Source organism: Lissotriton helveticus, chromosome 7, assembly GCF_964261635.1.
Source record: "Lissotriton helveticus chromosome 7, aLisHel1.1, whole genome shotgun sequence".
Classification (NCBI taxonomy): domain Eukaryota; kingdom Metazoa; phylum Chordata; class Amphibia; order Caudata; family Salamandridae; genus Lissotriton; species Lissotriton helveticus.
Window position 1 is genome coordinate 441986628 of NC_136068.1, and position 12983 is coordinate 441999610.

Here is a 12983-nt window from a genome sequence, read left to right on the forward strand (position 1 = left end):
TGGTCCGTCTATAGGCCACCAACATTTTTTTTATGGGGTTGCGACCCCTCCAGTACTCGCTGAGGGTCCGGCCCCCCTTTTGCTCTGGGGTCTACCTTTTGCTGAGGCTTGGCGTACGTGTGTTTGCAGTGGAACTGTGAAGAAAAACAATCACTGTCACATTTCCGATATTATACACTGATTTAGCACACTCTCTGAGAGCACAGTGGAATCTTGGGGGAAAGGGTGTATGGACTGTACGGGCTATTCATTACACATCTTTTAAACAGCAAGGTCATCTCTTTATTCATATGTAATAGCAGGATTATGCTGACCGCTGGCCAATGAGTCTTTAGACACAAAGGGGCTCATTATTATGGCCATAGCCCCGTGAAACAGGACCGCCCGCAATGCGTGTGGCGGTCCTGCACCAACAATTAGGATGCACCCGCCACACTGGCGGGCGCCGCTGCAATGCCACAAATGCAAATTGTGCTTTTCATTGCACAACATGACAGGCACGTGCGGTGCCAGCCACGTTGTACATTGAAATGCAGGGAGGTACCATAGGTACCCCCAATGCGCACCCCCCCAGAGTCCCTGGGGTCCCGCTACGGGCCCCCATAGTTGAAGACCGCATGCCTTTCCGAAAGGCATTCCACCTGCATAATGCTAATATGGATGGTGGTCCCGGCACAGCCACCATATTCCTGGGCTTTTCTGCACGGTAGGCAATCAGGCGGTTTGCCTACCGGTAGAAAACTGGTGGACGGTCTTTCCGTCCGCCGGGGTCCCCCCGCCATGGTATTGTGGTGGGGGAAATTTATATGCGGGTGGTGGTTTTTGGCGGGCGGATCGCCACCGCTATACGGGTGGTGGCGATCCGCCCACTATCCTAATGACCCTCCTAATGTTTGTTTTAGCACATCATTCAGTCCTTCAGATCCCCCGTTCCTATGTTCTCCACTGCCGCCCTGAGGCCTTTGTTACAACCGACGCCTCAGGTTGTGGCCTGCTGCAGCCTCCATTGCAGCCCATGTTCATGCCACATGTTTACACTCCACATATATATGTAAATAAAACAACCAGGCAAATTTCCAATACCTACTAGCACATGAAAGGTGGCATATGCCACACAACAATTAATAATTTATATAAAAAACTATTGGATTGTGTGTATGAAATTATGCATATGCTATAATGCTGAAATATTTTTTCATTTGTCTATAATCATGTATCGATTTTATCAAATATCATGTTTTGTATAAGGAATTAAAGTGTATTCCATGTGTAAAAACAGTAGTCTATTATTATTAATTGTTGTGTGGCATATGCCACCTTTCATGTGCTAGTAGGTATTGGAAATTTGCCTGGGTGTTTTATTTACATATATTATTTGCCCTGACCCAGGAAGTTGAATCTTATCAGGGGGTCCTTGTTGCTTTACAAATTACACTCCACATATATCTACTCAACCCAAAAACACATAATTATATTACACAAAATTCAACTCTGCATCATGCCACATAATGTCACTCCACACCATGCCACATAATTCCACACAACCCCACAAAATCCACACCATACAATTTAATGCCACAAAATTCCACACCATGCAACATAATCCCACTCCACATATTACCACTCAACACCACATCATTCAACTCTACATAATTTATCTCACCATATTTTCACTCAGCACCATACAGTTCCATGCCATACAATTCATTCCACACAATTCCATTCCACACCACATAATTCCATACCAAACCACATAATTTCACTCCACTCCACAACACACATCCATCCAATCCACACCACAGAATTCCACATCATGCTACAAATCTCAACATCATGCCACATAATGCCACTCCACTACATGCCACTCAACAATACCCAATACCTCTGCAATAATTACACTCCATGACACACAATCCCACAGCACATCATTCCACTTCACTCAATACCGCGCAATTGCTATCCAAATAATTCCACTGCACACCATACCACATAATTCCACTACACATAACTCCAATCAACACCACACAATTCCACACCACGCAATTCCACTCTAACCCACATAATTGCACGTCACATACATCCAATTCCACTCCATTACACATGGCTAAAAGACCTTAACATTGACAACGCAATAGCTCTTGTATTGCCAAAACCAATTGTCTTTGCCAATGCTTGGTAGATTATAGCAACTGATTGTACCTTCAGTTTTCTCTGTGCTTACTCTGCAGACCTTAACAAGTTCAGTAAGTGATTACCATAAAACTGCAAGTGTTTCAGTGGGCTGGTGGGGAATCTTAAAATAGAATCTGTTACTGTGATCATATCTTGACCCAATTAATCTACACAACTCTCATTGTTCCCTACCTGGATACTTCTAGCCCTATTATACCAAGGAGAGTGGAACACCTGCATATCTCTGACCCATAATGCTCTAACGAGGTTACTATGACCAACAAAATAACAATAACTTGTTATCCTTAACTATTTAAAGATTTATGTGATGTCACTTTAATCCAGAGAAAGGAACCATTTGCATCTACCCCGCTGCCCCTCAAAACCAGGGAGAGGAGCCACATATTCAACTGCATCTACTCCAACACTTCACTGAGGCCATTTACCCCGGGTAGAGTGGAAACCAATTAACTTCTATCTTTTCCTCTGCATCACAGCTCAACCACACCTTACTGCCTTTCTTTATTTATAATTTTCTAAATTTTGATTTCTAATGTTCCCCATGGAGTTCTGAATTGCTAATACCTACAAATGGATTTTGATATCAGTGGATTGCCCAAGGTGTCTAACCAGGAGGCTTAACAAATAAGTTATGACATATATCTTTCTGTCACTTAGAGCACTCCCAAGAGAATCTTGATATCACCAATAGTATACAGATAAGGGTATCTATCCACAAAATAAGCTGATTCGGTTAGCTTAAGTATGTTTCCACTTATTCACAAAGGTAATATTCATGTGAAGATTTACCCTTGTGTAGATTTACTACTACAGCCAGGCATAATTCTACACTTTTTTTAATATTCACACTGAATGTAGGACTGTAAAGGTATGACTAGTAGGTGGTAAAGTATAAGGAAAATAATAAAGTTTTGTTTCTTTTGAAACAACAAACGTATTTTAGAACATGTAAAAAAAAGTCAATTGAATAAAAAAATGTAACCTAGAAATATAATGTTACAACACATTAAATCATCAAACTACATTTAATGCGTTATTAAATAAATACAATAAAATAAATTAATTTAATTTATACTTTTTTTAACAAAAGTGCAAAATCACCATCCTAGCTGTTTATTATTTATGAATGTTTAGTACATTAAATTAGGGTCTTGTAAATTTCTATAATATTTTCCAATGTTTATGAAGTTTAAAAGATTTATTTAGATTTTTTTTAAATGTGTTAATTACCAAATTTGAAAATCCTAACATATTTACTCTTTTCAATCTAACTTTTTAACACTAAAACAATGTTTGTATATATTTCATTTTAAAATTGAAATAACAAATTAATGTTATATTATATCCAATTAGGGTGTTATATTAAGCCACTGTCTCAATTGTTTATTCTGGGAGAGTCTGCCGCACCTGTGAATGGCCATGTGATCTAATTGATTTACTCCAGGGCTGGGCTGGAGTACATGTACTGCTGTTTTGGAACCTTTTGACTGTTGTCACTTTAGAAGTGTAGTTTGTGAATAGCAATGGTCTTATTGTTTTTTGGGTGGGTGTTTTTACTAGCCTGCCTCTTCCAAACTCTTGCTTACCTCTCCCCAAACCCCTTCTTACTCCTCCATATTACCTTCCAATCTAGAAGAAAGTATTCCCTAATTTCTAGTCCATTCCACAATACCAGTAAATCGTGGGATAACCAGTGCTAATTTCTTTGTATATAAATGATAGAAGAGGAGAAAGTAGAGGTCTCTGCACATAGGGCTGTGAATTGTATTTTTTGTACTTTAGTGGTACTACCGTAATACTACTAAATTACTACAAAAAGCAGTTTCTGAATCAGGTCCTATGTGTCTTCTTATACCTCCCTGTTTCTTAGGGTGTTCTTTAGGTATCTTCTTCGGTTTTAAGGATCGATTTGGGAATTTTCCAATAAATGAATACTTACATTTTGTTTCCCTTTATCTTATCTTTGTTTGGCATCTTTGCAGGCACCACCTGGATCAGTGAAATAGTGGACTGCATTCTTAACAATGGTGATGTAGAGAAAACCAAGCGTGATGTCATTTATAATCGAGTCCCTTTCCTGGAGTATGCATGCCCAGGCTCTCCGTCAGGTAAACTCATAAATAACTTCCCCTTCACTATCACTATCTGAAAATATTGATTCACTCCTAGTGTAATTTGTGGCTGGGGCTAAGTTTCCCTTAAGGCTTAGGCTCTACTATTAAGGTGATTAGGAAAACCTGAACACATTTTCTGATAAAGTCTATGCATTTATTTCTAGATAATGCCTGCCCATATCTGTAATCAGTACTGCACACTTTTTGAATGATTCTACGTACTGTTTAAGTTGGAATATTCAAATATCTTGTAATTGATAATGCTCAATTTTTACCAAGAATTTCCCACTTTTGCTAAACAATTTATGCCTTTTCTCTGATAAAGCCTTTAAACTTTTTTTGCTAAATTCTGAATTTACTCCATGAAAATTTCTGCTCACTTTTTAATACAAAGAATATTTACACTTCTCTAGTTATTTGAGCTCATCTTTCTTTAAAATGAAATTTTCAGATGTTTTGTAATTAAACATACATTCTCAAATATTGATTGCACATCAAGCAATCAATCAATCAAGCAATGACACTTGAAAAGGATGTGGCTGCTTCAAAAAGAAGCATGCCAGCTTTCAAGTAGAACAAATTTGGCAAGCCGGAGTGACATAAAAGCTAAACAGTGTCAAACGATAAGGTATTAAGGTGTTCAAGTTCAAGTAAACTTTGAAGCTTGAAGGTATTAAGTAGCTTTTTGAAAGTTGGGAGAGACTCAACCCAGTGCAGCTTGGGTGGAAGACTATTCCATAATATTGCAGTAAGAACAGTAAAAGAGTTGCCTCCATTGCGAGACATTCAAGAATTTTGGGATCTGTAGGAGGCGACTGTTATTGGGTCTGAGTATCCTCTTTTGGGTGTATGTGGACAGCCTGTTCGACAAGTAGCAAGGGGCCTCACCATGGAAAGCTTGGAAAGTCACCGCCAGAGCTTTACATTCAATGTGCTTTTCAACAGGGAGCCAATGCAGATGTCCTAATTAGTCTAGCCACTGCATTTTTGATTAACTGAAGTCTGCATATCAGATATGCAGTTATACCAAGGTAGAAGCTATTCAGTTAGCCTCAATCCAAGCCATGTCTCCTCTGAGAAATTGTTTAAATTTGTAAAAAGTTGATCCTGTATTGTCTTGGAAGGAGAAGAAAATCTGTACTGAATAATTCATGTGAATACATCATACTGATTTTGCATGGCTTGAGAGTAATTTATAAAATCTTGGCAGGACCGGAGGTGAGGATTATGTTGTACTTTCTTCACTCTTTATTTAACAGCAGCCTTTTTAAAACAAATACCAAGAATTCATTTTTCACGAACCCTTGGGAGAAGGTCCACAGACAACTGTCCAATCCACATCCGGGGGCTCTTTCACAGTCCTTTATCCCTCTTGCTGCCTCCTCTTTCTTCGCTGCTCCAGCAGCAGAGATAAGTGCCTCCGGCCTCCAAGTCTTATTGTTCATGTGTAATGTTGCTATCCTAGGGCTTATTTAATGTATTATAATTGTTTAAAGTATGGCTAAGTATTGTTCTCACGTTTTCTCCATAGCAGGGCCACAAGAAGTCCTACATAGTCTATAGTGTTTTTAGGATTCACGGTGGACTCGGTGCGAGCCACCATAAGTCTTACTTCATGCAAGGTGAACAAGATCAGACAAGAATTGTGCAGTCTGACAGTCAGACCTTCCACCTCTCAATGGCCAATCACCTGTGTAGTGTGATTATGTAGACTCGATTACTGCAATGGCCTACTAGCATCTGCAAATGAAGAGGTTTTAGACAGACTTCAAGTGGTGCAGAACACTGCGGCCAGATTGGTCTTTCATGCCCCGCCCAGATCCCCTACTAAACCTCTGTTGGAAAAACTCCACTGGCTGTCTGTTCGCCAAAGAGTTAAGTTTAAGGTATGCTGTATAGTACATAAGGGACTACATGGCTTAGGACCTTCTTACTTGGCAGAGAAATTTGTTCCGTATGTCCCCACGTGCTCTCTAAGGTCACGCAACCAGCTGCTCCTGAAGGTGCCCTTGATTAGAAGGGCTAGGCAGGGAGGTAAAGCATTGTCAGTGGTTGGCCCTACATTATGGAACAAACTCCCTTTGCTGTTAAGACAATGTGCGGACCACTCTAGCTTTAGAAAAAAATTGAAACCGTTATGTTTTCAAATCTTACGGGTTAGACCAAGATTTATTTTACCCAGATCTCTGTTTAGGATTAACTGCCCCTTCTTTATGCTACTGGTTTTTCTGGAGTGGGGAGATACTCCTTCAGGAGTTGATTCAAGCGCGTTATAAACCCGCAAATAAATAAATAAATAAATTGTCCTCTTCAAACCAGGCAGTCTTCCCTGGGCCTCTTCACTACCAGGCACTACAGCGGCTCAAAGCCTTTCACCTTCGATGGAGACTCACGGAATTTCAAGTAGTTCCTCTATCAGACAAAGTCAGGGAAGAGATCCAATGGTGGCTAGAACACATGGAGTCTTGGAATGGCCAGGTAATCTTTGGTTTATTCCTGGATATGGTAATAGAATCCGAGGTCAGTGGCATAGACTGGATAGCCAGATGTGGAGAATTCTCCCCCGGAGAAAAGTGGTAATCTCTTGAAAAATCCCTCCAATTTAACAGTCTAGTGTTGATGGCAGGCTCATTTGCAGTCAAATGCCGGACCAAGGATATGGCGCAATGCTGCATTCTGCTAAAGATGGACAATGTAGTCGCAGTGCGCTACATCAATCACCTGGGAGAAACCAGTTTAAAAACCCTCTCATATCTGGCCTGGAGTTTCAGGCACTACTGTCTCGGAAATAGGATCGCAGTGACAGCGGAACATCTCCTGGGAAAATCTAATCGGTTAGCGGATTGGCACTCCCGCCATCTGTAAGATCTGAGCCTTTGTAAACTGCACCCCTCCGTCTTCCTGGCTTTTCAGGACAAGTCAGTTCCATTCTCAATGGAGCTCTTTGCCTCTCACTTGGATCTTCAGCTCCCCAGATATTTCAGTTGGAGGCCAGACCCCAATGTGGGAGCGACCAACACTTTCCTCCAGAGTTGGCAGCTAGAGAGGGGTTATGCATTTCCCCCGTTCATGACAGAGTACCTTGTCTGTCAAATAGTCCTCCCATCTGCCTCATTTAGTGTGGGGGGGGGGGAGAGGGTGAGGGCCATCATTTTTCCATGTCAGAGCAGCCAGTGCCTCCATTAATGGAAGGCTTCATCTGAAGGAGAAGGGTCCATTGGAGGATCTGTTAAGGGTGAACAATGTAAAGTCTTTTTCCCCCATCTGTCACTTCCTGGAAAACCTGTCCGTGAGGTACAAGACAAAAACAATAATGACCCCTACACTCTGGGATATATCTGCCTGGGTGAGGGTGGGTCATTAGTTTTTGGTGAACGTAATGTCCTCCACCACCCTGACAGACACTAGCCTGTTTGTTGATCCCTAAATCAGGCTCTTAATCTTTAATATGTGGAGTGAGATGTGAATAAGGACTCTGGCCATCCTCTTGAATCTCAAAAGGATTTTCACTCCTGAAAAGTGAAAAGTGACAAAGTTCAGTGTCTCAAAGCATGAATGTTTTTTAGTTATATTCAGGTAAGAAAATATCTAGGCCTGGGAAAAATGTTAATTATGTCATGGAATTCGCATGATTTCAAGAATTTTATCTTCTGCAAGTTACACGAAATTACCAAAATCATGCCATTACGCCATATTACATAATTCTGCATGCTTATGTCATAATTTTACCACAAGCACACAGGAATACTACGAATGGTCAGCACTCGTGTAGATGTTGCTCAGTTCCCTCAACCAGTAATGGTCCGCAAATTGGTAGCAGCCTGAAATTATTACAAAGGGGGAGTTTACAGCCAGACCCAGGGCATAACAAACAACTCTTAGGTAATACGGACCCACAAGGAAGTCTGAGATGCTCAAAAAATAACAGGGAGGAGGAAGATGTTTTAGGTGTAGCCTAAACCAGTCAAACGGGGCTCTAAGGAGACAACAACAAATCTGATACACAAGGTGACTCATTGGTTGGACGGTTCATTGGTAAATAGCTGTCTTCTAGCCCCACCATGTCATTGTGAGAACTGGGGTCACAAATTCCACGGGGGGTAGCTTGGCACAAGCAGGTAGGCACCCAAAAGCTAAGGTGTAATGCAGCTGCACAGCACACACACCCACTGAAACAGGAAATGCACACAATAACTGACACCACACCAGCTGGTCTGTTAAAATCAATAGACTTTTATCTAGATCAAAATCAGGGCTGGCAAATCATTCAGGATAATCCATTACTCAATTCAGCATTAATCCAATAGCACATTTCATTAGGGAAGCAAAGGAAACATTTGATTAGATAACTGTAGGCATTCATTCAACATTTCATTAGGTAGGAGTAAACATTTCTTTGGAAATCAGGCAACATTTCATAGTAAACTACCTGGCTACTATCTCCTGTTTGATGACATAAGGCTTGAGGTCTTCCTTAATGATTTCCTTACCTGTGCTCTTATGAAAAAGGGAGTTAAATGGGCCTATATTGAAATGTGCCTGAGTCCCCAGGAGATGATTCTGCTCATGCCTATGATAAATGTTGATGCATAGCCTGACCTAGTAGTAGCCAGGTACTTTACTGAAAGCTGATTTGCATATAGGCAGTGTCTAACCCAGGGTGGTGTGGAGTGCAAAAAAACGATGGATTTAGGCCCAGATCCTTGTACTGGGGTGAATGTATGACATTGTTCTACATTCTGTCCATCAACTGTGTTTTTTGCAATTTTCACCCCGAGTGGGCTGGGTATGCTCAGACGTGAGTCCCAGGCTCTCCACACCACTGGAGTCAAGCTATCCAGGCTGAATGAAGGCTGATAGCCAGAAACCGGTCCTTGGATGCTTGATTCCGGTCTGGGAAAGACATGGCTTGGTAGTTCGGACTGGACTGTTCCCATGAGGCACAGGGTCAGAGCTGATTTGCATATATCCAGTGTCTAACCCAGGGTGGTGTGGAGTGCAAAAAAACAATGGATTTAGGCCCAGATCCTTGTACTGGGGTGAATGTATGACATTGTTCTACATTCTGTCCATCAACTGTGTTTTTTGCAATTTTCACCCTGAGTGGGCTGGGTATGCTCAGACGTGAGTCCCAGGCTCTCCACACCACTGGAGTCAAGCTATCCAGGCTGAATGAAGGCTGATAGCCAGAAACCGGTCCTTGGATGCTTGATTACGGTCTGGGAAAGACATGGCTTGGTAGTTCGGACTGGACTGTTCCCATGAGGCACAGGGTCAGAGCTGATTTGCATATAGCCAGTGTCTAACCCAGGGTGGTGTGGAGTGCAAAAAAACGATGGATTTAGGCCCAGATCCTTGTACTGGGGTGAATGTATGACATTGTTCTACATTCTGTCCATCAACTGTGTTTTTTGCAATTTTCACCCCGAGTGGGCTGGGTATGCTCAGACGTGAGTCCCAGGCTCTCCACACCACTGGAGTCAAGCTATCCAGGCTGAATGAAGGCTGATAGCCAGAAACCGGTCCTTGGATGCTTGATTCCGGTCTGGGAAAGACATGGCTTGGTAGTTCGGACTGGACTGTTCCCATGAGGCACAGGGTCAGAGCTGATTTGCATATAGCCAGTGTCTAACCCAGGGTGGTGTGGAGTGCAAAAAAACAATGGATTTAGGCCCAGATCCTTGTACTGGGGTGAATGTATGACATTGTTCTACATTCTGTCCATCAACTGTGTTTTTTGCAATATCTGCAAATGCTGTCATCACCCCTGATATGTTATGGGGTTGCGAGTTTTTTTGAGCAGGGGCTGTACTCAGAAGAAAAAAATTTGATCAGTCGTAGAACTGGAATGGGTTTTGCAGTCCTGAAGGAAGAAATGGTTTTAAATTTGTATAATTATCATTTTATGTAGGAATTTGCTGATACTATAGGTTTTGTCCCGAAAAACTAAATATACATAATGGCAAAGAAACTATTTTAAAAACAATTGTATAGGTAAAAGTAGCTCTGCTCTTTTTATTTTTATGCATTTGCAGTGTATTTTTGGGGTTACTCTTTGTATAAATGTACTTTTATGGCCATAATGTGGCCACATAAAGTTTTACTGATGATGATGATGATGATGAAGTGTATATTTTTGCATTGTGGCTTGTGCTGTGGGCTGCAGAACACGCCTCAAACAAACTTGTACACTTTGAAAAACATCCCTGCACCGTGTGGCAGGCGCCATGCTGTGCCTGCCACATTGTGCAGTGATGCTTAGATTCCATAGCGGAGGTCCAGGGATAAGGGGGGCCTGCTAGGGACCCCCAAAGTCACTTTCCACCTACCTTTTCATGGCGGGCAAACCGCCATGAAAGGGCAGGCGGTAAGGGAAATGGTATTCCCTAAGGAAGTGCCTGAGTAGGAAACGCCCTTATTGGATTACTGACCCTCCGATGGTCCAACTGGCTCCTTAAGCATCGGAATGTCCCTTTGCCTGTTGTCTCTGATGGCACGCATTGTAATGCATCGGTCTCACCGCAGCAACATCCGGCGGCTGGACCTCATAAACATTATCAGAATAACCCCCAAAATAATGAAAGAATAGGAAAAAAGATCATACTTAATAGGTGAAAAATAAAAACTATTACCAGAATGTTATGTTCGAGGCATGTGGGCTGCTGAATTCATATCTGTGCATAGATCGCCGCCTAGTGTTGGGTCCGGATGATTGCACATTGTTGTCCTGGAAGAGTCTTCGAAGTATCACGAGATAGGTGGCTCCTCCCCTGGACTACACTGCGCATGGGCATCCTCTCCATCCTTAGATTGTTTTTTTCCGCTATTGCGTTCAGATGTGTTTTCCAACTCGGAGTTCGTAATCGATAAAAAACTTTTCTAAAAGGCCAAAAGGCCAATTTGATCGGGAACGACAACTTCATTTCTGTTGTTTTATACTCAGATCGTCGAATCGGGCCGCGTGGCCTTTTCGACACCAAGGGCCAATCGTCGATGGAACGAAGTCCATTCAAAAGATGCCCCAATTGTAACTCGAAATTCCCACACATAGATAAACACCCTGTGTGTAACAAGTGTTTATCTCCTGAACACAATTAAGCCGACTGCTTAGCTTGTGCGCAGTTTCGTTCAAAGAAAACACTTCGGATTCGAAGAGCAGCGAGGCAGACGATGCAGAAGCCAGCGCCTGACCCGGAGAACATCTTTGAAGACGACGAAGAGGTCGTCGAAGCTGAGGACTCAGACCAGCAGTCGGAGCCGGGGTCGGAACATGACTCCAACTACTACGTCGACGAAGAAGACGACATCGTCGAGGTAGGGGACGACGATCCAGGCATCGGAGCCATCGAGGACGACTCCGGCGAGGACACGGGGCCAACCGTGAGTACGGAGCCCAGTACATTTACTGATACGCTTCCAAAGGCTCAGGTCGAGGCATCGCCGGAAAGGCCTTAGCCAAGATCAAAACATCGATTCTATAGCCCCGCAATTCAGCCCGGCTAAGAACATAAGGCAAGAGCCATCGGTGCAACATTACCATTCCCTGGTAATATCGAAACCGAAAGTTAAAGAAGCAAAACAGAAACCGAAACTGATAGACTTCCCACTCTTCGGACCGAAAGGTGCGGATCCATCGGCGCCGAGCAAACACAAAATGGCCGTCGACATGGCTGGGTCGCATATCAGGGCTGTCGAGCCAAGAGCCAATACGCCCAGGGACATGCCTAAGCTAAAAGCCGTCGAACCGACAAGTTCGATGTCGACGCCAGGCAACACAAACAAAGGACTCCAGCAGAAGATGGTTGTCGAACCGAAGCAAAAAGTCGACAAGCTAAAGACGGTGCAAACAAAAACACTCGAGCCGAAGGCAAGGATCGAGGCCAAGGGGTCGGTCGAGCCGAGGCAAAACATCGCTCCGAAGCACCAAGCTCCGAAGACGACACAAGGCCAAAAAGTGGTTATCGAACAAACAAGAACATTCGGGTCGATAACAATCACGGCACCGAAGAAGGTCATACAGCCTAAAAAGACTGTTGAAGCACAAAAGTCCCTCGGACCGATAAAATTCGGACTTCCGATGCACATACGGCAAAAATCGGTCGAACCAACGACGGAAATCGAACCGACACAAACAAGAAAGGCGATAACGGGGAAAAGAGCTCTAGCACATGAAGAGCAAGAGCCCTCCACAGAAGAGCAGTCCAAACTGTATGTGGACCCAGATACTGAAAAACTTACCATATTAAAAAGGAAAATCAGACCAGACACTTATGCTGAAACCTACCAAATACCACTAAAAAAGAAAAGAGACTCTTCTACATCTCCAACTCTCTTTGAGCCTATCAGGACACATGTGCAAGAAACTTATACATATTCTCCCACACGCACAGATGAGGATGTGGAATATGGGGATAATGAACTGTATAATTATCCTGTGGACAATGACCAGGACAACCAAAATCAACCATGGTCTGATCCTGTAGATCCTGTAGACTCGCAGCCCATGCAAGATAATACTGCATACCCTGTAAAAACTTCGCCTACTGAGGACACAGCTGCTTTCAATGCATTAATCGAAAGAGCAGCATACAACCACCACGTGGAAATGCATGCAGACCCCATTGAGGAAGACATCCTCTTTGACACTTTCAACACTTCTGAAAGATCAGTGAAGAC

General features: G+C 42.8%; 1 protein-coding gene across 1 annotated transcript in view; it reads left to right on the plus strand.

Moving 5' to 3' along the window:
- Window positions 1-12983, plus strand: part of LOC144769109 (sulfotransferase 1 family member D1-like) — a 353621-nt gene that overhangs the window by 109066 nt on the left and 231572 nt on the right. The window contains exon 2 of the mRNA XM_078653111.1: window positions 4176-4301. Within this exon, the coding sequence (XP_078509237.1) occupies window positions 4176-4301 (126 nt within the window). The remainder of the gene's footprint in view (window positions 1-4175; window positions 4302-12983) is intronic.